General features: G+C 40.7%; 1 protein-coding gene across 3 annotated transcripts in view; it reads left to right on the top strand.

Annotated features, from left to right (window-relative positions):
• LOC148022917 (Zincin-like metalloproteases family protein) overlaps positions 1 to 27,139 on the top strand; it is a 127,509-nt gene that overhangs the window by 14,826 nt on the left and 85,544 nt on the right. For 2 of the 3 annotated variants that reach the window (XM_087695853.1, XM_087695854.1), the window contains exons 3-4: positions 8,711 to 8,874; positions 26,586 to 26,673. In XM_087695853.1, the coding sequence (XP_087551979.1) occupies positions 8,711 to 8,874; positions 26,586 to 26,673 (252 nt within the window). Of the gene's footprint in view, positions 1 to 8,710; positions 8,875 to 26,585; positions 26,674 to 27,139 lie in introns of those variants that run through there. The other variant, XM_087695855.1, reaches the window with a different exon arrangement.

Raw genomic sequence — 27,139 nt, 5'->3', positions numbered from 1 at the left:
TTGGGGGTACAAATGGGCAATGGACCACCTGTTTGGGAGTGAACATAGGCTGAAAATCTGCATTTTGGAAATTTGGGCTGCTCCTGCGCTATGAAAACTTGCTATTCTACATGAAATCTCTAGATTGTGTCCTCACTTAGGCGATGATACCATGTGAGAGTGTGCAATGGAAGAGAAACACGAACACAAAGAGAAGCAGAAAGAGAGAGAGAGAGGGAGAGGAAGCAAAAGATAAGGGAAGACTGCAATGACTGAAGAAGAATGAAGATTGAAGAGAGTGTGCGTTTGCCAAGTGGGGAGGCTAGTTATAAATAGCCAAGACATCAAAACATTGGCTGACCTGATCTAGAGGAGGCCCAAAGTGCTAGCTGACCAGTAATAAATGCTGGTCACTGAAGAAAAATGCGAGAAAAAATAGGGTACACCCCGGAAATGCCCAAGCCATCTTCTTGGCATCCAAGGACTTTGCTTCGCTCCCTCGGCAGTTGGTGATCATCTTTCTCATCTCTGACGGCATGTGAGGATTGCAGTTTCCCCTTGATAGCTCTCCTTTACCTTTGAGTGATTACTTCGATAGTCCACTGCCCGGAGGATTTTGTTTCTCTCCCTTCATTCTGCAGGTTCCCCATAATTGCTATTGTTGGAGTCAAACAGGATAGTGCAGTCATCTTTTGAGCTTCGGCTCCATTGTATCAGCTTTTCTTCTCACAACATGATTTAGTGCATCATCATTGTGTTCTATGTTTTTTGTGTTTCTCCTCTCTCTCTGTGTTTGTCGTACACACTGTGTTTCTCCCCGTAGACCCTATTGCCTCTCTACATCATCTTATATCTTGACATGATATTAGAGCACACGAGCTCAGAGAGCCAAAGACCCTGTTCATCAGAGAAGGCAAAGATAGGTTACGGGTTTGGCATCATCATTTCCATTGCATCACCGGGAGACAAATATATCCTTCTCTTCCTCTCCCTCACTCCCTCCCTCTCTCCCTTTTATAGGTCGATACTTTGGTGCTATGACTTCTCCACAAGCAGATGGATTGACCAGTGGATGCTCCTCTTTCGGCATCACTAGATCTCCCACCGATGCTTGCTAACATGTATCTTAGCTCCCTACACCGTGGGAGTATATGCATCTTATGCCACCTCTCCCTTTTAGGCCATAGAGTTTATTTTGCATTGGCTTTTAGATTTTTATGCTCAAGGCAATAAGATGCATCCGATACACACTAACACTAGTCTTGTAATTTGGCACAAAAATGGTAGCAAGTCACTTTAGTGGCTTAGGTCTTATTTCACTATATTTGAAATAACATGTGCATATGATACCAAAATTGGACGGGACTTTACCAACACTGTAAGATAGTGGAGTAGAAGATTTGGAACAAGTTTGAAGTGGAAATTTATTTTCTACAAACAATGGATTTTCAAAAGTACATGAATATTAGTCAAAACAGCACTTAGCGATGCTATGTGGACGTCTTAGAAAACCTAATAGTTTTTATCTAATTCCAAATCTCTTAACAGGAATACATACTATACATGTCAAAATATTTTTCATGAATTTTTTAGCTTGATAAACTATTTTTAAAGATGGTTTTGATTAGAAACACCAAAAGTTTTCAAATTTTCAGTGTCTAGGTGGGACCTTGGAAGTTTAATTGCGATTTGGTGATGAGGCCTTGGAATTTCTTTCGGCATGGAGTTACAGAGCTTGTGGCTTCTCTCCCAAGGTGGAGTCAAGTTCTATAGTTCATTCCATCTACTGTTCCTTACTATAGGTTACCTTTCAAGTGGAAATCTTGGATCTTTGGGATCCTCTAAATTTTCTTCGTTGCTCTCTTCCCTTCTCTTTCTTCTTCCCTTTTTGGGCTTGAGAGGGGGTATTGAGAAACCACTTCTTCAGTTTCCACAATTTAGTTAGGGTTTCTCACTGATAGCCCTAAAAAGGACTAGTGTCCTCATTTTGGTCATTTCTGCCCACACAATGGTGCGCCATCCTAGACAACTTGGGCCTATAAATAGGTTGCCTCTTCATTAATTCTGTACCTCTTTAGTCATTCTTCACCACTCTTCTTTCGTCACTCTGACACTCTTCCCCCTCCACACCATTGTTGGACATACCTCTATGGAAGGACATCGTAGTTTGTGGAGATCTCCCCACTTGTCTCACCCTAGCGTCATCTTCCCACATCAGGTGTCAGCTTTCCACATCTAGGCGTCGGTCTTCACTAGTTGGCATCATCCTACATCTTGACTTTGCTGTGTTCAGAGGCTCTCCACTAGTAGGCATCAGCTCCCATCACCTTGGCGTGAGCAGTCTTGTATCTAGTGATAGTATCCACAACGTGGTGTTAGTGATTCCATTTGCGTTTGCAGCCCGCCTCTATTAGACATTTGCGTTTTCAGCATTCAGGCCTCTGGGATTTCTGTTTGCTCCCCAGACCATCTTCTTGGCATTCGAGGATTGTGCTTTGCTCCCTCGATAGCTGGTGATCGTCTTCCTCATCTTCGACGGCATTTGAGGACTGCGGTTCACTCCCTAGATAGCTGTCTTTCACCTTCGGGTGATTACTTTGATAGTCCATTGCTCGGAGGACTACTTTTCACTCCCTTCATTGTACAGATTCCCCATAGGTGCTGTTGCTTGAGTCAGACAGAACAATGCAGTCATCTTCTGAGCTTTGGCTCCAGTGTATTAGCTTTTCTTCTCATAGCATGATTCAGTGCATCATCACCGTGTTCTTTTGTGTTTTCTGAGTTTCTCTTCTCTCTCTGTGTTTGCCGTACACACATTGTGTTTCTCCTTGCAAACTGTACTGTCTTTCTACACCTTCGTATTGTTGAGATATCGAGCTCCACTCGTGATACGCCAGGGTGACCATTGTGCATTTATGTCACCGATTTGTTAGTTGCAGATGCGGTTGGTACACCGCCCATGAATAATAGCTAGATGACAGCTATCCTTATCTACTCTAGTTCGTGGTTCAGTTAGTATGTCACCTTAGTTATTTGAGTTTGGTTTGAGACCCATATATAGGGTTCTTCTATTTCTTTGTATGAGAGTTCTTTTGGCTTACACAACTAAGAATAGGAAAAACTGTTTTCAGCCTCCACCTGTGTGTGTATTCCCCCATTGTGCAAGCAAGAAAGCTACAAGTGAGACTCCTTCCTTTTCTCCCACAATCTTGACATGGTATCAGAGCCTTGTTCGTGGTAAGGAGCTCAAGAAAGCAAACCAAGTTCGCGGTGTTCTGGTAAGAGGACCAGTGTTACTTTTATTTTTCTGTTTTGGGAGCAAGTCTCTGCAGGTAGCACAGCTGGAAAGTGCAAGAGTGCATTGTCTCAGATTGAGACGCCCTTCGCGGTGTAGCAAGAGGGCAGTATATTTTTTTGATTTGAGGCAATTTCAGGGCCTGTTTTGGAGGCGGAAGTTTTCTGCACGCACTCAGGAAAAGGCCCTGTTTTTTGCTGTGCGACCACTGTTCTACAGGTCGGTGAAAAGCTACTGTAGAAATTGTATCATATGCCTGTGCGCAGAGACATTGGGAATTACAGAATCATCCTTGTTGCCTGTTGATGCAAAATCGTCACTAGGAATTTTGACTGTGTGATCAAATATCACTTTCGTCAGTTTTGCAGATTTGCCCTTGTGAGGTTGAAGTTGTGTTTTTTGCAGTGACAGAATTTTTTGCAGTGTTCTGTAATGGCGTCTGATTCTCTTTCACAGATTGTCACTTAAAAGCTTGACAAGAACAACTTCCAAGCATAGAAGTTTAGAATGATGAATTTCCTTATGGAAAAATGATATTGGAAATTTGTTGCAGGAAATGAAGAAGAACCAGTTCTTCCTGATGTTCCCAATCAACAGCAAATGCAGACATTTAAATGATGGTATGAGAGAGCCAGAAAAGTTATGTACTGGCTGTCTATCAGTATTTCAGACTCTATGATTGTGTATATTCAAGATGTAAGTACGCCAAAGGAGGCATGGGATACTGTGTCAAAAATGTATAGCACAAATACGCAAGCCAGGAAAATGCAGCTCAAGCAAGAGTTGTACAATGTGCAAAGAGAAAGTATAAGCATCAATGACTACCACATAAAGGTGAAGAAGGTTGTAGATGCACTTGCTTCCATTGGGTCGCCAGTGGAAGATGATGATTTAGTTTCTGTGACCTTGAATGGTCTAGGAAAGGATTATGCACAATTCCGAACATCCATTTCCGTCCGTGAAAGATTGTCTGATTTTGAGGAGTTGATTGCTCTTCTAATTTCTGAGGAGCAGAGAAATGGTGGTGCATCTTCTTCAGGAGGAACTTCAAAAGAAGCTGTCTTCTACTCAAATGCTGGAAGAGGTAGAGGCAGAGGTAGAGGAGGCCGATCTGGAGGCCGTGGTAGAAATCAGAATATGCAGCAAACTCAAGAAAACCAGTCCTATGGAGGAGGACGTGGTAACTCTAGAGGCAGGGGGAGCCAAAGAGGTTGTGGTGGATGGCAAAGAGGCCAAAATGCAAACAGTAATGTTGAATGCTACTATTGTGGTAAAATGGGTCATATGGCTAAAGACTGCTATAAAAAGCAGAATGACATCATGAATGGAAAATTGCAACAAGGGAATTATGCATCTTCTAGTAGACAGGGTAATGACAGAAATGAGCATTTGTTTATGGTGCAGCACATGAACAATTCTGTGACAAGTGCAGAAGAAAGCAACGAAATGTGGTATGTTGACTCAGGTGCATCAAACCACATGACAGGTCATGCAGAATGGATGTAGGATGCAAGGAAAATGGAAAAACCAGGATTTGTGGAGACTGGTGATGATACTGCACATCCTATTGTGCAGATTGGAAAAATTCATTTGTCTATGCAGGATGGGAAAAAGAAATACCTATCGGATGTATTTCATGTCCCGAATATCACCAAGAACCTGGTTTCTGTTGGTCAAATGGTTGAGCAGGGCTTGCAGGTCAGATTTAATCCTCATGGATGCTTTGTTGAGGATATGAAAAATAAAGGTCGCTTGAGAGCAAAAGGAAAGAAGAAGGGCAGAATGTTTACATTGGATGTAGACATGCCTAAATTGAGTGCAGCAATATTTGCACATGGGACCGGTGTAGTTGCAGATATTGATATTTGGCATAAATGCATTGGTCATGTTAATGTACGACTTAAATCAATGCAGGCCCAAAATATTGTTGCAGGATTGCCTAAATTCAAGGTTGTAGAAATGCATAAGGTATGTGAAGCCTGTCAATTTGGAAAACAGACAAGGAAACCATTTCCTAGACATGTTCAAGAGAGTAAGAAGCCATTGGAATTAATCTACTCTGATGTGTGGACTACTAAAGCTGCATCTATTGGAGGCTGTCATTATTGTCACTTTTATTGATGACTATAGCAGAAAAGTTTGGGTGTATTTTATGAAAAAGAAAAGTGAAGTGTTTGGGCATTTCAAAACTCTTAAAGCTATGGTTGAAAAAGAAACAGGCTTGCAAATAAAATGCCTAAGGTCAGATGGAGGGGGAGAGTACCTCTCAAATGAGTTTGCAAGGTTCCTGCAGGAGCATGGCATAAAGCAGCAATATTCATGCAGTCATAACCCACAACAAAATGGAATTGCAGAAAGAAAAAACAGGCATATTGGAGAGGTATCTCGTGCCATGCTCAACGAAAAAGACGTACCAGATTTTTATTGGGCTGAAGTAGTTGCTATAGCAGTCTACATAATGAACAGGACTCCCACTGCAGCAATACATGGCATGACTCCAGAGGAGAGGTATACTGGTAGGAAACCAGATATTTCTCATTTGAAAATTTTTAGTTGCATTGCCTATGTTTATGTGCCAGATGAGTTGAGATCCAAGTTGGATCCAAAAGCTGAGAAGTGCATCTTTATTGGTTACTCTCTGCAACAGAAAGGGTATAGATGCTATAACCCTTCTACTCGTAAGTTTACAGTGAGCAGAGATGTTTTTGATGAAATGAGTAGCTGGTATAAACCAGTAAATGTGATTGATAATGTAGATGCACAAAATGGTAATGCTGCACAGAATTCACAGCAGCAGTCACAAGATATTAGTGGACTTGGAGTGTCCTCTAGCAGTGGTTCACATTCTTTGCCATGGACAGGCAGATTGAGATCAGGAGAATCTTCTCAAAGCAATGCAGATAGTGGTATACAGGTATCACGAAAAGGAAAAGAGAAGGTAGATCAGCCCATGTTTGATGTGAATGCAGGTCACTCTTATGTGGATGGTGAATCCAGTGGCTCAGAACAGAGCATTGATGATGAGTTGGGTATTCCTTCTATTGTTACAACTAGAGTAAGGAAGACCAGGGATGTTTTGAGAGCATCTGAAAGTGAGCCTACTTTGTGCAGGTCTACCAGAGCTAGGTATCCTGTGGATAGGCTGAAATATGATGGATTTACAGCCATTCACTATGCCTATATAGTCAAAGTGATACAGGAACCAGAACCCACTTCTTTTGAGCAAGCCATGGAAAAAGAAAAATGGGAGAAAGCCATGGATGAAGAAATAGATGCTTTGGAAGCAAATGCTACATGGGAATTGGTACCTTTACCTAAAGATAAGAATGCAATTGGTTGTAAGTGGGTTTATAAGGTGAAACACAATGCAGATGGTTCTGTGAACAGATATAAGGCAAGATTAGTAGTCAAGGGGTATGCACAAACATATGGCATTGATTATGAAGAAACATTCAGTCCGGTTGCAAGGATGGCAACCGTAAGAGCAGTCATTGCTATGGCTGCATCAAAGGAATGGTCTTTACATCAGATGGATGTAAAGAATGCCTTCTTGCATGGTGATTTGCAAGAAGAGGTCTATATGGAGCAGCCACTAAGTTATGTGCATGCTGTTCATCTTGAGTTTGTTGCAGGTTGAAGAAAGCCTTGTATGGCTTGAAGCAAGCCCCTAGAGCATGGTCTGACAAGATAGGATAGTATCTTATTACTATTGGCTTTCAGATTTCCAAGGCAGATTTCTCACTTTATGTGAGAAAAACAGAGAAAGGTATTATGCTACTTGTCATTTATGTTGATGATTTGATTATCACAGGTGATAGTGATGAAGATATCCTTCATGTGAAAATACTATTGAAGCAGAAGTTTGAGATGAAGGATTTGGGAGAGCTGCGTTATTTCTTGGGCATTGAGGTGATTAGATCACTAAGTGGGATATGGCTCTTGCAGAGGCAGTATGGATTGGACATGCTGTCCAAATATGGGATGACAGGCTGTAAGCCTATTTCAGTTCCTTTGTAGCAGAATGTGAAGCTGAGCGCAGATGCAGGTGAGCTTTTGGAAGACCCTACTATGTACAGACGCATAGTAGGAAGTTTGATTTATATGACTATTACCAGGCTAGATTTGAGCTATGCTGTTGGATTGGTAAGTCAGTTTATGCAGGCTCCAAGGAAACCGCATTTGGATGCAGCTAGACGCATACTCAGGTATGTGAAGTCCACATTGCAGTATGGACTATTTTATGAGACTGGGGTTCAGATACAGTTGCATGGATACACTGATGGTGATTGGGCTGGTAGTATTTCTGATAGACGATCTACCAGTGGATATGTGTTCTCTTTTGGGAGTGCTGCAGTTACTTGGAGCAGCAAGAAACAGCCTACAATTGCCTTGTCGAGCACAGAGGCTGAGTACAGGGGTGCAGCAATGGCTGCATGTGAGGTAGCTTGGTTGCATAAGCTACTTTATGATATGCATCAGCCTACAGATGGGCCAGTTGTCATTTATTGTGACAACATGAGTAGTATACACTTGGCAAATAACCCAGTATATCATGCTAGAACAAAGCACATTGAGGTGCATTATCACTATGTGCGAGAGAGGGTTTTACTAGGTCTTATTGATCTAGTTTATGTCAGCACAGAGGATCAGGTAGCTGACATATTCACGAAAGCATTGGGCGCAGAGAAGCTGCGCAAGTTCAGGGACCTGCTTGGTGTGCAAGAATTGGGATTGAGCTCGAGGGGGAGTGTTGAGATATCGAGCTCCACTCGTGATACGCCAGGGTGACCGTTGTGCATTTATGTCACCCATTTGTTAGTTGCAGATGCGGTTGGTACACCGCCCATGAATAATAGCTAGATGACAGCTATCCTTATCTACTTTAGTTCGTGGTTCAGTTAGTATGCCACCTTAGTTATTTGAGTTTGGTTTGAGACCCATATATAGGGTTCTTCTGTTTCTTTGTATGAGAGTTCTTTTGGCTTACACAACTAAGAAGGAAAAACTGTTTTCAGCCTCCACCTGTGTGTGTATTCCCCCATTGTGCAAGCAAGAAAGCTACAAGTGAGACTCCTTCCTTCTCTCCCACAATCTTGACACGTATATCGTGACACTCCCCACTAGTGTAATGTGGCTCTTTAAGAGAGCAGTGGCCAGCCAGCATGGGAGCAGCGGGTTTTAAGTAAAAAAAATGAAAAACAATACTTTGTTGCCCTTTTGAGCTTTTAACTAATAGAATGATATTTTTGTTTTTCTCTTTGTAGCTTTGCCAAATGTACTTGAAAGATACTATCTGCGACATATCCCTTGCATCCTTTTCTTGAGAATGGTTGTGGTTATTACTGGTTTTTGTTGGATGAGTTTTTAGGTTGTTCAATTCCTTAGCACAAACCTTTTTGACATTGACACAACTTGCTCCTAATTTCAAATTTGCAGGCAACATATGAAAATATCATTGCTCCTCTAGCAAGGCTTGAAGCAGAAGAATTTCCATTATTACAGTCATGCAAGTTTCCAAGACTAGTGTCTACGTCCAAAGAGGTTCGACAAGCAAGTCTGGATGCAGAGAAGATGCTTGATACATATAAAGTGAAGTGCAGGTCTAGTAGAACACAGCTACAGTTTGTTTTTTGGGACATTCTTATGGATAGGGATAAGTGTCATTGCATGTGATGTGGACAAATTCTACAACAAATGAATAAGAAGCAGATTAGTTCAAGTCCATAGGCTAACTTTATGTCACAGCACACTTTCTGAACATATTGTGAAGTTCAATTTCACAGGTTAACTTTATGTCGCAGGTTTTAAATGTCCTTGTTATAAGCCTTAAGTACACAAGGAATCCAAGGCAACCTAAAATTTGGAGCTCAATGCTATACGTCTTGTATCGAAGGTTTTATTAAAAATTCGTATTATAAAAACACACTTCAAAAGGATGTATAGTTCATTAAATTCAGTTAACTGCTTAATTTGCAGCCTGCATGTTTTCCTGCTCCGTTACATGTTTTCTTGCTCACAGAGTAACAGATAAAACAGAGATGTCGAGAATGCAGAATGCAAATTAAACAGTTAACTGAATTTAAATTGAGTTACACTCGTAGTTTTTTTTGCAAAGAAGTTTGAAGTAATGAACTGAAATATTTACAAAGGGCCTTCTGACCAACCAAACAAACTCAAAGACTTGTAGAAACAACACGTTGAGCCACAAGCCAACAAGGATAGAAGCAGGGGATCACAAAGGGGGCTCAACCGAGGTGGAGCAGATGATACCCATCCATGGAGCAGCCACCTCTCTAGGGATCACACCGACCATTGAGGAAGTGTGCTCCTCGGTGCAAGAAGAATCTACCATTGACTCATGGGTGTTGGATAATGGGGCCTCCTGTCACATGACCAATAAGAAAGGTCTATACAGTTCTATGCATCCTATAGAAGAATCCATCATAGCCACCACTAGAGTGGGCAGCGGAAACCATGGAGCTAACTTGCTGTAATAACAATCCTTGAATATGGCCCACATGACCAATGATACTTTGAGGCTGAACAAAAAATAATGCATTGCAGGTCTGCTAGACGTGCCAAAGACCAGTCCAATGCAAACAATGAAAAAGACAAGGATTCTTTGAATCTTGATTTTTAAAGTGGCTGTGGATGGTTTCTTGCCCAAAACCCTAGAGTGGATGATTATATGGTGACGTGTCATTGAAGTCCATACTCCGGAAATGAAAGCTGACATTTATCTAGCAGCTTGGCAAGAAATAAAAGGATGAATAGGAGTCTCATTATATGCAGTATAGAAGACACATCTACCACTGGAGATCTTGCGACTATGTAGTATATCCCATGTGGCAAGACCATCGATAAGAAGCCCTCATATTAAAGATTTTCCTTAGGCTGGTATGGAAGCTTAGACCTCCACAATTGAAGCAACAAATGATGCCACTTAGCTTTAACTTGGTTGATTGATCGTTTTGTGAAATCATCCAAGCACTTAAAAACCTAATCCTACTATTGGGATAAAGCCTGAAATGCAGGAAAAAGGAAATGTTGCCAAAGCTGTTCCTCCACCAAATTAGTTTGTAATCTCAAGTAACGTGAAAGCACTGACGAATATGGTGGAAATAGTAAACTTGAGGTTGAATGACGGCATGTCATATGGCCCTTAAACCTAGTTGTGCCATCCTATTAAACTTATCATGTTTCATGTGCTCATCATGCTCGTCAAGCAATCTAGATGTGGCCAAAACCTCAGCTTGCAATGAGTTAGCCTCCACTTCAGAGTTAGGGGGATGCCAAATAGTGAAGTGAAGGATCTTTAGCCAAGAGGCAAATCAAGTGTGAGAGACGAAAAGATTGTGGTATTTTGAAATCAATTATCACACTCATAGACATTTTGAGAATCTCTCTCTTTCTCTCTCTCTCTTTCTCACTCGCACTTTGTTGCCTTTTTTGTAAAGATTGATGGATTAGAAAATATTGGAATGTACAAAGTCAAAGCGAGAGCTAGGAAATAACCTAAGAAGCCACAATGCTTCTCGTTAGGAAGAAGGCACTTTATGAAGGGCCCCTCTCTCTTTTTGTTTCTAAAAAGCCACAAGGCTACTTATCATGAAGAAGGTACTTCATGGAAAACACCTCTCTCTTTTTGTTGAAAATACAAATTACAAACTGATTAATGTGAACTAAAGGCGATTTTGTAACCTTAGGCACATAAGGAAGGAGCTCATTGTGTGTACATGGGTTCAAACCATATATTGATACCTTGTGTATGACTGTGTACCATTGCACCAACGATTGACCATATCCTCAAACTATATTAGGATAGTATAGTAACTACCATGTATTCAACCATCTATACATGTGCTTGAGAGTGTTAGTGCGTTTTATCTAAAAAGCACACGCAATGTAATGAATGCGATTTCTTGTTATTATTGACTCATCCCAATTGACATTCCCTAGCTAAAGGAAAGGAAGCGCATTTGCAATACTTGTTTGGAATATGTCAATTGTGTAACTGGTCACCTTTGTTTGAAACTTGTAGTGTATCTTTGCCATATAGAAGTGCTATGGATAGTTTAGTGGGCCATTGAGATCTTGTGCACCTTGACATTGGCTTGTTACTTTAGGGTTTTTGGACTTGTGCTCCTACTAGAATACTTCATTGTCTTTATGAAACTAGCATTCCTTCTCGGATAGGGTGGTAATTAACCTAATTTAACACCAATTATAACAAGCATAAAATTCACATAAATTGAAAATGCAAATATTATCACTTAATCTTGGACATTGGATACCTTGGTAACTCTAAAATTGGTGTCTCTTGCGGTATTTCTTTATCTTTTATTGCAAATGGATGGAGTACAACTAAAATCTTTTGATCTCCTCAGCTAATCCAAGTGCCTCTTGCTATCAAAATTGACCTCCAAACCAATTTTTCCCTTGGTTTACTAGGATTGGCCTTTAACCTTGCCCCTTGAAAGACAAATTCAGCCCCAAATTTGATATGGGTTGTTTGGCCTCTTAAATCTTTTTGAAATTCCTCAATTTCAGCTGTTGGAATTCAAGTCCTAGGCCCTTGGAAAATACTGAGATAACCTGAGAGATGGTTGGGGAATGAGAGAGAATGTTGTAGAGAGAGAAATTTCAGAGTTTCATTGTGAGAAATGTTGAAAAGCTATTGCTACTTTGCTCAAGCAGTAATGGAAGCTATCACCTAGAGCTTAGGACTAGTAGAAAGGTAGCTGCCTTCTCATGTATGCTATCACATGCACCCGAATGCTATTACTTCCTCTTGGAGGGCTCCAAATTGTTGTCACTTATTGTAGGACTGATGCTTGGCAGCTGTAAGTCACATCAGTAACCTTTCCTTGCTCTCGAACAATCTCCTTCTCTCTCACAATGTTTGGAATAGACTTCCACCAGTCCCTAAAAACGTTTTTTCCACTTGTATGGGTAAGTTTTGTTAAGTGGCAGCTTTCTAATCCCATTTTTCAGCATTATCCAGCTTATTAAATCAAATTTTAGAATATTAATTTAATAATTATTCTAGTGCTCAAAAGTAATTTCACCAACCAATAATTAAATTGGCTAGGCCAATCTATCTTCCAAGTATCCCTAAGTAGTTATTAGTTTTTAGACTAACATTAATTAATTAATTAATGCTTAGTCTCTAATGTCACTACTGACATTAGTGGCCAATAAATTGGTCTAGGCCAAAATCTAACATCGGGTACCACCTAGTACCTATCAAGTATAACTTGTTACAACTTTTGCCTTCGAAACCCACTGCATCCTCAAGGTCCTTGGCTTGTCACCATGAAATAATTGTCATGTGTATCATATGCTAAATAACCTTGCATATTTGATTAATAATTTAATCAAATGTTATGTGCCAAGTTGTGCTTTTTCATCCACTTGCATCTATTGGTGAAACAATGCTAAAGCTTCACCAAGAAGCATATGAAAACTTTACCTTTAACTTTACTAATATGAAACATTGCTATAGTTCCAACTTAACTAATATGCAACATTGCATCCAAGTGACTAGACTCTCATGTGCACTTAATATGCTAAGAGCAGTAGATGCATTAGGAAGCATTCTTGTTTGCATACTTTGGACCATTGCAATGTGACTGTGCATGGGAATTTGTATACTACTAGCCATACCAAGATACATTTTTCCATACATTGCATGCATTACTAGTAGCATTTTTTCTCATGACCAACACTATATGGAGCATTTGCATGACCAACATTAATAATATGAGTCTCAAACATAGTGGGCTACATATATGCGTTGCCAAACTTGCCACTTTGTGCCCCAGTATCATGCCAATATTGCTATACATAGGGTTATGCATATTACCAACCATACCCAGATACACTAGGCCTTGCACACCACACATTGGTTGTTGCATACCGTAAGGAGTTGTGCCATACATCCCTGTATGTGGGCCCAAGTTCACCATAGCATGGAAACTAATGCCATCACCGAAGTATCATGGTTGGTCCATGATTGTATGCATGCCCTACTGTCCAAAAGGCATTGGATTGGCACTTCCAAGTTGGCCTTGCATATACATCAATTGCCCCACTAGCATCATTTGCTTATGCTCACTATTCACGTTTGGAACATCATGCTGTTGTATTGGATCTTCCTTCGATGTATCTTGCTGTCCCAAACCTCTTGAAGATGATTTTCTCTTCTTGCTATTACTATCCTCCTTTAAGGGATTCAAAAAGCGTATGCACTCAGCATCGTTTTCCAATTGCATTACCATTTCAGCTATTGTCCTCAGCTGATCTTTACACTAATCATCAAATTCCCCCTTCTCTTGCTGGTCATCAACTTCAAGAGACCTAGAAGAACCGAGCTCTAGTCTAATCCCCTCATTCTTAGCTTGTTACCCCTAATATCTACTGTAAATTAGAGTTTATAGCAGAGATTGATTGAAATCTCTTTCTTTGATAGATGAAATTGTTGGAAAATGCTGAGATAACTTGAGAGATGGTTAGGGTATGAGAGAGAATGCTATAGAGAGAAAAATTTGAGAGTTTCATTGTGAGAAACGTTGAAAAGCTACTGCTGCACTACTCAAACGTCTATGAAAGCTATCACCTAGAGCTTAGGATAAGGAGAAAGACTGTTGCCTCCTCTTGCATGCTATCACCTGCACCAGAAGCACCTTGGGCTACTGTCATGTGCTCTTGGAGCACTCTAAATTGTTGTCACTTACTGTAGGACTGATGCTTTGGTAGCTGCAAATCACATTAGCAGCCTCTCCTTGCTCTGACAACCTCCTTCTCTCTCATAATGGCTAGAATAGACTTTTGCCAATCCCTAGAAACATTTCTTCATTTGCATGGGCACGTTTTGCCAAGTGTTAGCCTTTCAATCCCATTTCCAAGCATTAGCCAACTTATTAATTTAAAGTAATTTAATACTTATTCTAGTGCTCAAAAAAATAATTTCACGCGCCAATAATTAAATTGGCGAGGCCAATTTGTCTTCCAATTATCCTTAAGTAGTTATTAGCCCTTAGATTGGCATTGGTTAATTAATTAATGCCTAGTCTCGAATGTCACCACGGACATTAGTGGCCAATAAATTGATCTAGGACAAAATTTGACACCGGGTACCACCTGCTACCTGTCAGGCATAACTTATTTCAAGTTTTGCCTTTGGCACCCATTGCATCCTTGGGGTCCTTGGCATGTTACCATGAAATAATTGCCATGTGCATCACATGTGCTAAACAACAAAGCATCTTAAAATTTATCGTCCCGTGACACTTTAACTAGTGTTTGGTGGTTTTGGGTGCGGAGCCAATGCATTGGCACTTCAACATTTCTTGAGTCTCTGCTTGTAGTGTGCCTCCTTGTTGTTCACTCCATTAACTCCAGCTAATGTAAAGTTTCTTTTTTCTATTTGGTTTCTTGTAAAGGCTAGAGGGAGCACTCTTTGATCTGCTCCTGGATTGTTGTTATTGGCTGCAACCTGGTGGTTGGAGTTTGCTGTGGACTATTGCAAAGCTGGAACATATACCTTTTATTAGTCGAGGTGCTTTGAGAGGGAAGAAGGTGTGTTTTAGCAGTGCATTGCTGTTTGCTATGAGACTGAGCAGTCGTGCTTCCTTTTGTTAGTTTCCCCAGGTTTTGGTGCCTTTGGGAGGTGTTATGAAGCTGATCCAGATGATCTATTGCTTTGGCAAGCTATTTCACTTTGACACTGTTTTTGTGTCGCTTGCTTCTGGTTGATTCCCAGCTTGCTGAAGTCATATTGCAGAATGTGCAGGCTGTTTTATGGGCATCTGAGTGCTGGTGCTGCTATGTTTTGTGTTTTCCCAGGTGCCTTTTTTGTATGCATTCTGGGCTGAGGTCCAAAGTGGACAGGTTTGGTGAGCGTGGTGTATTCTTAGTCAGGATCAGAGACACAAAGGTGTAGTAATTCTTTAGAGATGTTACAGCATCTGGGTCTGCATGCTTCCATCTTGATTGTCACTGCATCTTATCTAGTAGCAGTAGTGCTTATGGCTGGTTGCCAAAATCAGGTCTGAAACCAGTCTTCCTTTTTGGAATAGGGTGGTAATTCACAGTAGGTGATAAAATTGACAAATTTATAATTAAAACTTTACCAAATAATCTTGGGCAGCCGACACCCGATTGGCCCCAACAACTAGCACGCCTTGTGGTATTTCTTTAATTTCTATTGTCAAAGGTTGAAGTGCATTGAGATATGGACTAATGCTGTTCTAGTAAAGCATAAACTGAGCATAAACCATTGCTGAACTGTCAGTGGCATTACATAATAGTATTGTCTAGGAAAACTCAGCCGAAAACCACTGATAATTGATGCAAACTCATGGCAAATATGTTGTCAACAAACAGTACCTTGGATACATGCTGAATACATCCAAGATCCACTATATACATGGGTTGTCTGTTACTAGAGGAGTGGAAGTGCTACCTCTCCCTTGAGCCTCAAGCAATGCTCTGGACTTCTTGGTACTTGCGCTGCTCAACGTGAAAGAGTTGGATCTAAACTTGGATCTAGTTGAATGTCTCGAGGTGAAGTTGCAACAATTAAGGGTGGTTTGCCAAGTCACCCTTTTCCATTCATTTGGCATCCATTGATGAGTAGTTTTGAAACTTTACGAAGTACCTTGTGGAAACCTTACCTCTAGTCTTCCTTTCTTTATGTGGCAAAATTTGATCAGATATCAAAATCTGTTCTAGCTCCTCAACCTCTGGCTGAATTTTAGTTGATACATTCTTTGGCACATTACCATGAAAAGGTTGCAATAAGCTCACATGAAAGGCATTTTGTATCCACCAATGTGGATGCTACATTGTTAATCTTTTCCAATACTCGGAAGGGTATATAATATTGCATACTCAGCTTTGAATATAAGTGCTCCTTACCTTTCATCTTTTTCAGCCTAGTCTTTTCAAAATGCAGTAGTACCCAATCACCCTTTGCAAACTCTAATGCATGTCTATAGGGATGATAGGGTTGTCTCCGTGCATAGTACGAACTGATCTGCATGGTACGGTATGTATTCGTATGGTTTAGTACAAAAAAATGGGCACTTTTTGGTCACTCTCCTTTAAGTCTACAACTTTCTTTTTTTCTTTTTTCTTTCTTTGTTTTCCTTCTTTCTTTCTTATTTCTCTATCCCCCAAGCCTCTCTCTCTCTCTCTCTCTCTCTCTCTCTCTCTCTCTCTCCTCACACCCTTTTTCTCTCAAGCCTCATGTGTGCGCGTCACAACCTTCTCTCTCTCTCTCTCAACCTTCTCTCTCAAGCCCATACTTATCTTATTTGTATGATCATTCATGTATGATGTATCCACTCCCATCTATGTAGTTGTAAGTTGTAGGTAGCAGTAGCACATGCTACGTATGCAACATCAGGTTTTGGCATGTTACTCTCAAGTATTTATCTTATATACTCTAACAGTATTATTATTTAGAATTGAAATATCTATTCTATTATCTTCAGTCCAAAATAATCAAGTTAATATTTTTTTTCGTGCTAATATCGTACTATACCTTATAAAATGTTAAGGTATCATTTAGTACCATATTTTATCGTACCGTAGCATATCCTACCTTTCATACCTGACAAACTATGGGTGATCTCTGAAGTGCATGTTTAACTTTATGATAAGCTACATCCATGTTGTCCACATATGTATTAGTCTCAAATGCCGTGTTCTTTGTATATAAGATTGATGGAACTTTCTTTCCACTCTCTACAATCTCAAAACGAACCTTCCCAGTAGAACTATGCACCATGTTATTGTATGCAAACTCAACCAAGGAAAAATATTGTTTCAGTTGTTCCTTATAGTCTAAAATATGGCACCTTAGAAAATCCAAAATTGTAGAGTTTGGCTCTTTGGACTTACTATTGAGTGCCTCTCCAATCCAATCCATGTACTTATACAAAAGGCCTAGAGTACTACCCTCCATATCATTGATCCTCAAAACTGTGTAAGTGGGAGTTAAAAATTTTACCAATGTAGCTGCATCCTCCCAATAGGCCTCATCCATGAAATTTTTGATAAATGTCAAAGCCTTACCGTGCTTCCTCTCATCGCATGTAGCTCACTCTCTAGAGACAATTATCCTTAAGAGGCCTTGGCAGACTCTAACAAAACTCTCCACAACAATAAATATGTAAGCGAAGCGAGTGGTTGATGGCTTTAAAAGATCCAAATCATTATTTGCCCTAAAAATGGCATGCACTCTAGGCGTGTTTGTCACAAACTTTACTATGCTTCTATCTCTCTAGACCACACAGTTATTGTCATTGTCAATGATGACTTGCTCTGCATTCTCTACATTCCAAACAAACTGATGTGCATGGAGTCCACATGATCTTAGAGAACTTACTCTCTAACAAAGCACCCATCGCCATGGAGTTACTGCCATTGTCAATGATGACTTGTACTACATTCTCTTCACTAATCTCCAAAATGACAACCTTGATGTACCTATAGATTTACTCACTTGTAATCATTGTCCTTGTTGCCGATGTATCTATGGCACACAAGAACATGGTCCCTTTGAAAGAAGACACCAAGATATTATGCACATTCCTCCTCCTCATATGTGTCCATCCATCACATAAAATAGTGCCTATACTTCTGCCAAGAAGTCTCTAAATGTTGTATCTCTAGCTCTCTAGCTTGTTTTTCTCTAACAAGCTCACATATGTGCACAACCTCATAGGAGGGGCCCTCCCACTCACATCTAATTTGATTGATGGCCCTAATGGTCCTTTTCCATCTATTTGTATGTACAACATGGAAAGGGATGGTGCATTGTATAAACAATCTCTTGATCTCATGAGTAGTCTCTACCTTTGCTTGCTTTTGAAGGGTTGCTGTAATACTGGCCCTTTCCAATGATTCTCTTGCAACTCTTGCTATCCCAATGGTACATGCACTTGTTGACGAGCTACTACTAGGTTGCACACCCCCAATATGTGGCAAATATGAGATGGATAGATGGAAGCTTAGGTGAGAGTACATTTGAGAGTGAAGAGTGTAATAGCACGACACCTAATGCAATAATTTGAAGTGTAAGGTGCAAGTACAAAGTACAACTCTTAAATCTTAGGCTTGTAAGAGGGTGTTCACACCCGAAGAGTGTAAAATATGATAAGTGTCCAAACTATGTAGCATATGCACATAAAATAAAAGAAATAAATATGGGGGAAAAAACCTCTTGTACGGTGAGTAAAAAGAGCCCCACTATTCTATTGAAGATCATCGATACTCCTCTGTGAGCATTGGTGTGAGTTCAACCCAACAAACCCCCCTGGACTGAAGTGATCAAGATACAAGGGTCATCCACCAAAGGAGATCGAATTTAAAGCGTTGTTAAATGCTTCAAATTTGTCATAAGGAAGAGCTTTGGTGAAGATGTTTGCCACATTACTGGTGGTAGGATAGTAGACAAGGATGATATCACCTGCATGTAGTCTCTCTTTGACAAAGTGATAGTGAATCTTGATGTGTTTCGTGTGTGTATGAAACACTGGGTTCTGTGCCACTGCAATGGCACTCTGCTTGCCAGTGAACAAAGGAGTAGGCTTTGTGATAGATACATCCAAATTAGCTAATAAGCGTCTAAGCCATACACATTTAACAGTGGTAGTGAAAGCTGCCTTGTATTCAGCTTCACATGACGATGTGGCAACAATGGATTGTTTCTTGCTAAGCCAAAAGATGTAAGATGAGCCAAGGAAGAAACAATTGCCACTAGTGGAGTGATAAGAATCATAATCACCAGCCCAATCAGAATCACTGTAAGCATGTAAGTGCAATGGTTCCCCCTTGGCATAAAGTAACCCAAGAGTCCTAATACCCTGTAAGTAATGGAAAACACACTTGATAGCTTGCAAACGTGACATGTGTGGCTGATGCATATATTTTCTCAGGGCTGAAATTGCAAACTGTATGTCCAACCTTGTGTTGCATAGGTAGATAAGACATCCAACTGCTAGAGCATATGTATGGATATCAAACTAGTCATTGTCATCATGCAATGACAACTTCAGTCAAGGTTTCATTGGTGTACAAATTGGCTTGCAATCCTGTAAGCCAAACCTCTCAAGAAGTTTACCAATGTATCTCAACTGTGACAATATTTGAGTAATGTTAACCTTTAGATAGCTTAAATTTTTGAGATTAACATGACTATGAGTAATTCTTATATATGAAAATCAATTTCACAGGAGCCAAAGTCCAACTTGTGTGCAGAGGAATTCGTCACAAGACCTTCAAGTATCGCACAGATGTCACTGATTCTCATCGATACTTCTTGATCCGTCTGCCCTATTTTAACTTTGAGAAGCACCCACTTGAGAAGAGTTGCAAGGTTTTTTTAATCTCTTCTTCCAACGCGAATTGTAAAATCATCACTGACATCAACTCTCGCAACAATGCCTCTAGCATCATGAATGAACTGAATGCCCAAGTAATAGTGCAAAGGTCCCAAATCTGACATCTCAAAAGTTTGCTGCAAATTTTGTTTGAATGCTGAAATCTGATTAGCATGTGTCCATGTAAGCAAAAGATCATCAACATATAGACATATGACCAGTAAGGATCCCCCCTCTTTACATACGTAAAAGGTAGACTTTGATGAGCTGTTTATGAACCCTTGGCAGAGTAAAAAGGCATCAATCTTTGCATACCAAGCTCAAGGAGCTTGCTTCAAGCCGTATAAAGCCTTTTTCAGCTTTCACACCAAGTGTTTGGATCCCACAAGTGCAAAATCAATGGGTTGCTATACATACACTTCTTCTTGAAGTTCCCCATGTAAAAATGTAGTCTTTATATCAAGCTGATGCATAGTCCATCCATAATGGGCAGCCAAAGCAACCATAAACCTAATGGTAGTCATGCGGGATGTAGGAGCAAATGTCTCCTCATAGTCAATGCCTTTCTTTTGTGTGTAGCCCTTGGGCACAAGTGTGACCTTATATTTGTCAGTGGATCCATCTGCATTCCTTTTCAGCTTATAGACCCACTTCGTACCAATGGCTTTCTTCCCAACAAGCAAGGACACTAAATCCCATGATTGATTCTTTATGATGGAATCAAACTCAGCTTGCATTGCTGCCATCCAATGCACACTATGTTGTGCATCCTCAAAACATTTAGGCTCGTCATCATCAAGTGTATCTGCTGCCATAACAAACTCTATGGTATGTGCACCATCATGCATACGAGCTTGCCTTCTAGCACAACCAGCAATAGGAGCATCCAAATAACTAACTTTCATAGTTTGTAAATACCATATAGGCATCTGCCTAGCCTCTTGACTATGTACAAGCTCTTGCTGAATTTCAAATTCAGCACCTTGCTAAATATTCAGATCGGTCGTGGGCTGGTTTTTTGCATTATCCAATGGAGCAGCTGGCTGAACATTAAGTTCACTTGGTGAAGCTCCATCTGTATCACCGAAAGAAATGGGGAGCAACCCTTTAAATACATGATTGGCAGCCTGATATGTCTCAAAACCAGCAAAGGATAATTCTGATTTTTCTTCGAAAACCACATCCCTTCTGACAAATACATTCTTAGAGATAGGATCATTTAATCTATATCCTTTGCTCTCACTGTTGTACCCCACAAAAATGCATTTAACAGCCTTGTTACCCAACTTATTCTTGAGTACCTTGGGAATGTGTGCATATGCAAGACACCCAAAAGTACAAAAATGTCCCACAGAAGGTTTTTGGCTGTTCCAAGTCTCAAAAGGCGTCTTTAATGCCTTGGTGGAACACCTGTTCAAAACACGGCAAGCATACATAACTGCTTCCATCCAAAAATTGTGGCAAGCTCTTTGCTTTCAGCATATTTCTGGCCATCTCCATGAGTGACCGATTCTTTCTTTCTGCAACTTAATTCTGCTGTGGAGTATAAGTAGTAGTATACTGATGAACAATGTCTTTCTTCTTCAAAAAAGAATTCAGCATAGAAGATATGTATTTCCCCCCTCGGTCCGAATGGAGCATCTTTTTTTACCCTGTAGCCAGATTGATTTTCAGCAAGTGCTGTAAAAGCCAACAATGCATCATACACTTCTAACCACCAAAGAGTAGACCCAGCAGAAACAAGTGAAGTCATCAATGAAAGTGACAAAATAGTAACATCCACCCAATGACTTTGTCTGCATATGGCCACATACATCTGAGTGCACGATCTATAATCTGACAGTTGCTCTAAAAGCAAGATCATGGGTAAATGAAAAACGATGCATTTTTTCTAAAATCCATCCCTCGCATATATGCTCAGGACATCTCTCCAAGGGAGTTAAACCATCAAGCATCTGTGTACGTTGTATAAATATTAAGCTACCATACTTTACATGCCCTATGCGAGCATGTCATAACTCTACCTGTGACATAGCAGGAGTGAGAGTGGATGCTAGATAGACTGACTGATCAACTAAACAAGCATCCAACTCATATAACCCATGATATAGAGTGTCAATTAAAACCAAAGTCATGTGTTCCTTATCTCTGACCATACATCTGTCATCATCAAAGGTTACCTGCAAACAACACGTTGCCACATAAGAAATAGATAACAAATTCTTCTTTATGCCTAGCACAAACAAGGCATCCTGTAAGTGGAGAATAGAGCCATCAATGGTTGTCAACACAATCTCCCCAATGCCTCTAGGAGGATATGATGCATTATTGACACACTGTATAGACTTGCCAATCGTGATTGCAATAACAGAAGAAAATAAATCTTTGCGAGATGTGATGTGCTTGGGAGCACCACTATCAAAAAAACATGTGCTCGCATCCTCAGTAGAGCTAAATGCTCTATCAGCCCAAGAAGAGTCATAAGTGCATGTGTAAAAACAATAGTCCTGGCTTGCACCAAAGGACACAGACTCTGTAGCAGTAGAAGGTACATTAAAAACAAACATCCTTGACTCCTTCTTCTTCCCCTTGGCTATGCGCTTTCTATATTTAGTGATGTAGTATCTTGGCTTCTTGCAATAGTGGCACTTGCCCTTCTTGGCTTGCATATGCCTTGTTTTTTGCTACTCTGTGAAGCATGTGATGTCTCCACAATTTTCCAATAGCCTCGAGCAAACCATTCAACCAGTGCCAAGTCCACCTAAGAGTCCTAGATCTCCTACATCCTGTTTTTCCAAATAGCATAGGAAGCACAACAGCAGTCGTCAATGGCAGCTGCTCACTCCCAATCTCTATCTCCATCAAAGCTTCCAAGTATCCAAGAGGGGGGACATGACACTAGCCATAAAAGCTTGTTCAAAGGCTATGATATCTACACGTTGATCTCTCGGGAAGCGGCTGAGCTGGAGTAGGTTCAATAGACTGAGTTGCTCTTTGTCCATGTCCTCCTGGAGGAGTAGCAGGAGCCACAACTTTGGGCCTAACTTCTTCACCGCTCACATAATCCCAAAGATTCTTTGCAATCAACACATTCTTCATCATAAACGACCATAGGGAATAGTTGTTGCTATCCAACCTATCCTCCTTGGATACATATGTAAATACATCACCTCCCTGATTTGCCATGATAAATGTCACTGATCAGAGAGCAAAAGAGTAATATCTCAAGCTGGACCAAGCTGGAAATCTCAGAATTTCCAGAAATTACAGCAATCACTTTGTTGTAATTAGCAAATTTAATCACACTCTGTCAAATCTGTTTGAAATGCATGCTATCCAAGGTGCAATAAATGCTCGACAGCATTGAAAAATGCAAAAGCCCCAAAATTTCTTGTCCCAAAATGGATGAAATGAGTCTATTTCAAAGTGTCATAGATGCATATTTGCCAATCTTTGAGCTGACTATAAAAGCCCCAGATTTTTGACCCACAATTCACAAAATCTCTTGAATAATTGTGCCCTAGATACATGTAGGAACAGAGATTGTTTGCTTCGTCAAAAGTCCCTTCCAGAGGATTACATTTGAATAAAAAATTAATAAATTTTTCTTTTTTACCTATGATATAGTTTGTGTAGATTCGAACTTGGCGGGTGGACTTGGAGGACCTCGCGGAGCAGGTGGTGGTGCTGGTGGCTCAATTGCTAGCTGTCTTGGTGGGCTGGTGGCGAAGATGGTTGAGTGGGCGGCTCAGTAGAAACAGGGCTGTGGCAAAGATAGCTGAGTAGGCGGCTTAGTAGGCGGATTGGGGCAGGTGAAGCACTGCTCAATGGTGGTGCTAATAGGGTAGCCAGAGGGAGTTGGTGGGTTCAGATGCAAGTTGGGTGTTGTATATGGTGCATGTGTTGGTCAGTTGGCAGCAACCACTGCAGTAGGCGACGACCTTTGGAGCAGGCGTCAGTTGGTGGTGCTGCTGATGGCGTTGGCGAGTAGACCTGAGGCTGATCAAGTTGAAGCTAGAGTAGAGCTGGACCCAATGTTGCTGGTTGTAGAGCAGAGAGAGAGAAGATTGAGTTGAACTTAGCTCTGATACCAAATGTAAGATGAAGGATAGATCATCGAAGCTCAGCTAAGATTACAATTGACAGTGAAGAGTGTGATAGCATGACACCCAATGCAATAATTTGAAGTGTAAGGTGCAAGTACAAAGTACAGCCCTTAAACCTTAGGGTTGTAAGAGGGTGTTCACACCTGAAGAGTGTAAAACACCATAAGTGCCCAAATTGTGTAACATAGGCACATAAAATAAAAGAAATAAATATTGGGGGGGGGGGGGGGAATCTCTCGTATGGAGAGTAAAAAGTGTCTCAATGTCTTGCTGAAGATCACTGACGCTCCTCCGTGAGTGTAGGCGTGAGTCAAACCCAACAACAAAGGGTTTCGTGAAGCAACTTGTGACCCTCAATATAACCACGTGCACTTGCCTGAGTGGCCTTTGCATCTGTATCCAAAGAGACATTGGCACTAGGAAAAGTGCTGCTACCAACATCCATGCACACTCTATTCCTCTTTGGAGCACTACCATGTATGGGAGGAGGATAGAGGTGGAACCATAGGACGTGTGCACTTGGCCACGAAGTATCATCCTCATGTGGTGCACTAACCACAAGGCATTGCCGCCTCCAATGCTCTAAACTGGCATACACATCATCAAGCACATAAGGGCAATTATTAATATCCTTACCACTAATGTGAGCAAGATGATTCTTCTCTTGTGTAACACTCCCCGTGCATATGACATGGCAATAGTTGCATTCCCATCGCTTCGAGCCACTGCTATCTCCATAGTTGCTATCGATGCACGTGTGGCTCCAAAATGTGTCCTTCACCAGGGCTGTACCTTGCTGGAAATAGAGGAAACCAGCAACAAAAGTGGGAAAAACTTGCTCAAATCAGTGTGGACAATGAAGAATGAAGAGAGGGGAGGGATTGCTTGCTGAAGCAGTGAAAATCAGCACCAAATTTGAGGAAAAACAGCTAGAAATAGAATGGACAGGAAAGGAAATGGATTGGGCAGCTGAAGGATGAGGAATGTGGAGTTTTCAGGTTGGGATGTGGAGCAAAAAGGAGATAGGGAGAGTGATCAGCTGAGAAAGAGGGTGGGCAATAGGAGAAAGAAGGAAAAATGCTCATGCTGGAAGGCACATGAAGGCGAAATGATGTTCATGATCCGAAATTGGGTGAAAACTTTTGTTTGCCGAAATGCCTATCCCAAAATGTGTTTAGGGACCGAAATGTTTTGGGCAGCCTGAAACCGTTTCGGGCAACTATGCCTACAAGTGACCGAGGAAATCACTTTGCATATGTTTTATAGAAATGCAATGCGATCCTTATCCAAGTTAGACACATTCCCAACATTTTCATTTTTGTCTTTATCCTTAACAGAAATCAAGTACGTTGAAAGAGGATTTTCATTACTTTTAAGATGGCAGTTGCAGTTACAATAGGGAGATTCCCCTTTCAATTTTACATCCAATGTATGGTCCTTACCCTTATGCTGAAGAGTAACAATTGTGTCATGGGAGTCGATCACTACATGTACATGATGACACCAAGGCATACTGGGCAATACATCACAACCCTCTAATGGTGCTATGAAGAACCCCCCTCTAATGGTGCTGTCCACTCTCTGAATGTGCAAGCGAAGCTTCCTAATATGGGTTGTGATGGGCTTTGCATGGCCTTTGCATGCCATTCCAATCGCTCCCATGGGATGGTCCCATCTCATCCTCCGTGATGCCTAGATGGGTTGCCATGTCTGTAGAGATGAAGTTTGCATGTGCAGTAGGATCATAGAAAATCAACAATGCATGCTAAACTTGAATTTTAAACTCACATGTGCATTAGAAACATATGTCCCCATGACAAGGTCCATTGATTTAATAGTTATAGGTGTTGGAAAAGTGGAATTGCTAGTAGAGAGCCACATAACACCAGCAAATTGCTAACCAGCAAGTACTAGATTTCAGACTAGCACTGACAGACTGAGAGGTTCAAACATGATAAAAATTTTGAGCTTTTGTTCAGCATAGAAACATTAGATTGATTGTTTTTACTTATGTATATTTGACTGGGTAGTCTTGTTAAAAAAAATTATATTGGACATGATGATATGGAGGGCTTTGATGGAACACTCGAGAGAGGTTTTGTTTAACAATATTCGGGTGTTGGACATGATGGACCATATTCTTGTGCAAAGGAATATGAGGAGACCCTGTCAGTGATTGGACCTAACATGTGAACACCATATCATTGGCTGAACATGGTACGAGAGATGGAACTGGCATTAGAAGAACATACTTGTATCTGATAATGGATGAGACTGATCTTTATGGGCCTAGAGATCAAGTATTTGGTGATTGGTTTTCAGACAACATTTTCCATGATTGGACAGGAAGTCTGGGAGACAATAGTTTCAGTGATGGTATCAGACAGTCATTATGTTTAAGGGGAAGTGCTCACCTGCATGTATGTTCATCTAGATGCAGTTATAGGAGGCTCTCTGGCCAATCTTGTGCTACTGTTTTGAGATATGTATATTGCATTGGGTTGTCTTACCAATTATGCAAGATTAGACGTTTGGTAATGACCAAGCAAGCATGCTCATAATGAATGACGCATGACGTTGGATATATGAGTAAGTTCATGTGGTTGTGTTTTATAGCTGTTTGAGTATCCAGTCATATGCATTTTATTTTTCATATCTAAAAAAATTTGCAGGCCAAGGTTAGAATGATTTGTTTTGCAGTTGTGTGAAGATCTACACCTATTCTTTGTGTGATTAATGGCAGTTGCTTATGCAGATTGTAGTGTTCCACATGGAAATCTGAAAAATGCACTAAATGTTTTCTGCGTGGTGCAGCATGCGGTGGAATGTTTACCAAGTCGTGAAAGCTGCAAGCCTTAAGCAGGGTTTATCATCTGAAGCTGAGCGATATGTTAGACGGTTGGTATGTTTTGGACTGATCATTATGGGCACTTGGTCATCATGCATTCCCTTTCCTGGAAACTCACAGTAGAACATTATGTCTTGGCTTTCTGCATCTTTGCAAGTTGGTGATGAAAACTCATGTATAGTATGATGAGGGTTTCTGTTGTGCGAATTATGGGCTCTTGTTGCCTATTGCACAATGCAAACCTAATTATCTAAATGAGTGATGTGAGAGTGGCAACACTGCCTGAGGTTTGTCAGAGACGCAATCAAAATTCGTCTGTTGTAAATTTATTTTATTGGGGAGTATTGAGAGTCTAGTCAGCTGTGAACATGGCAGGTGTGTGAAGCTCCTTCTATATTGATGTCTTTGCTGATGTGATTACAATCTCAAGTTATAAGAGTGCGCAGTGTATGCAGGACACGTGTCCCATTTTCCAATTGAAAAAGATAATGCTCTTTTCATAGCCTCAAATAGTGAGGGT

The sequence above is a fragment of the Lygodium microphyllum genome, chromosome 16, assembly GCF_053477565.2.
Source record: "Lygodium microphyllum isolate KBCC chromosome 16, Lygodium_microphyllum_v1.1.10, whole genome shotgun sequence".
In the NCBI taxonomy this organism is placed as follows: domain Eukaryota; kingdom Viridiplantae; phylum Streptophyta; class Polypodiopsida; order Schizaeales; family Lygodiaceae; genus Lygodium; species Lygodium microphyllum.
This window is presented reverse-complemented; position numbering and strand designations above follow the sequence as displayed.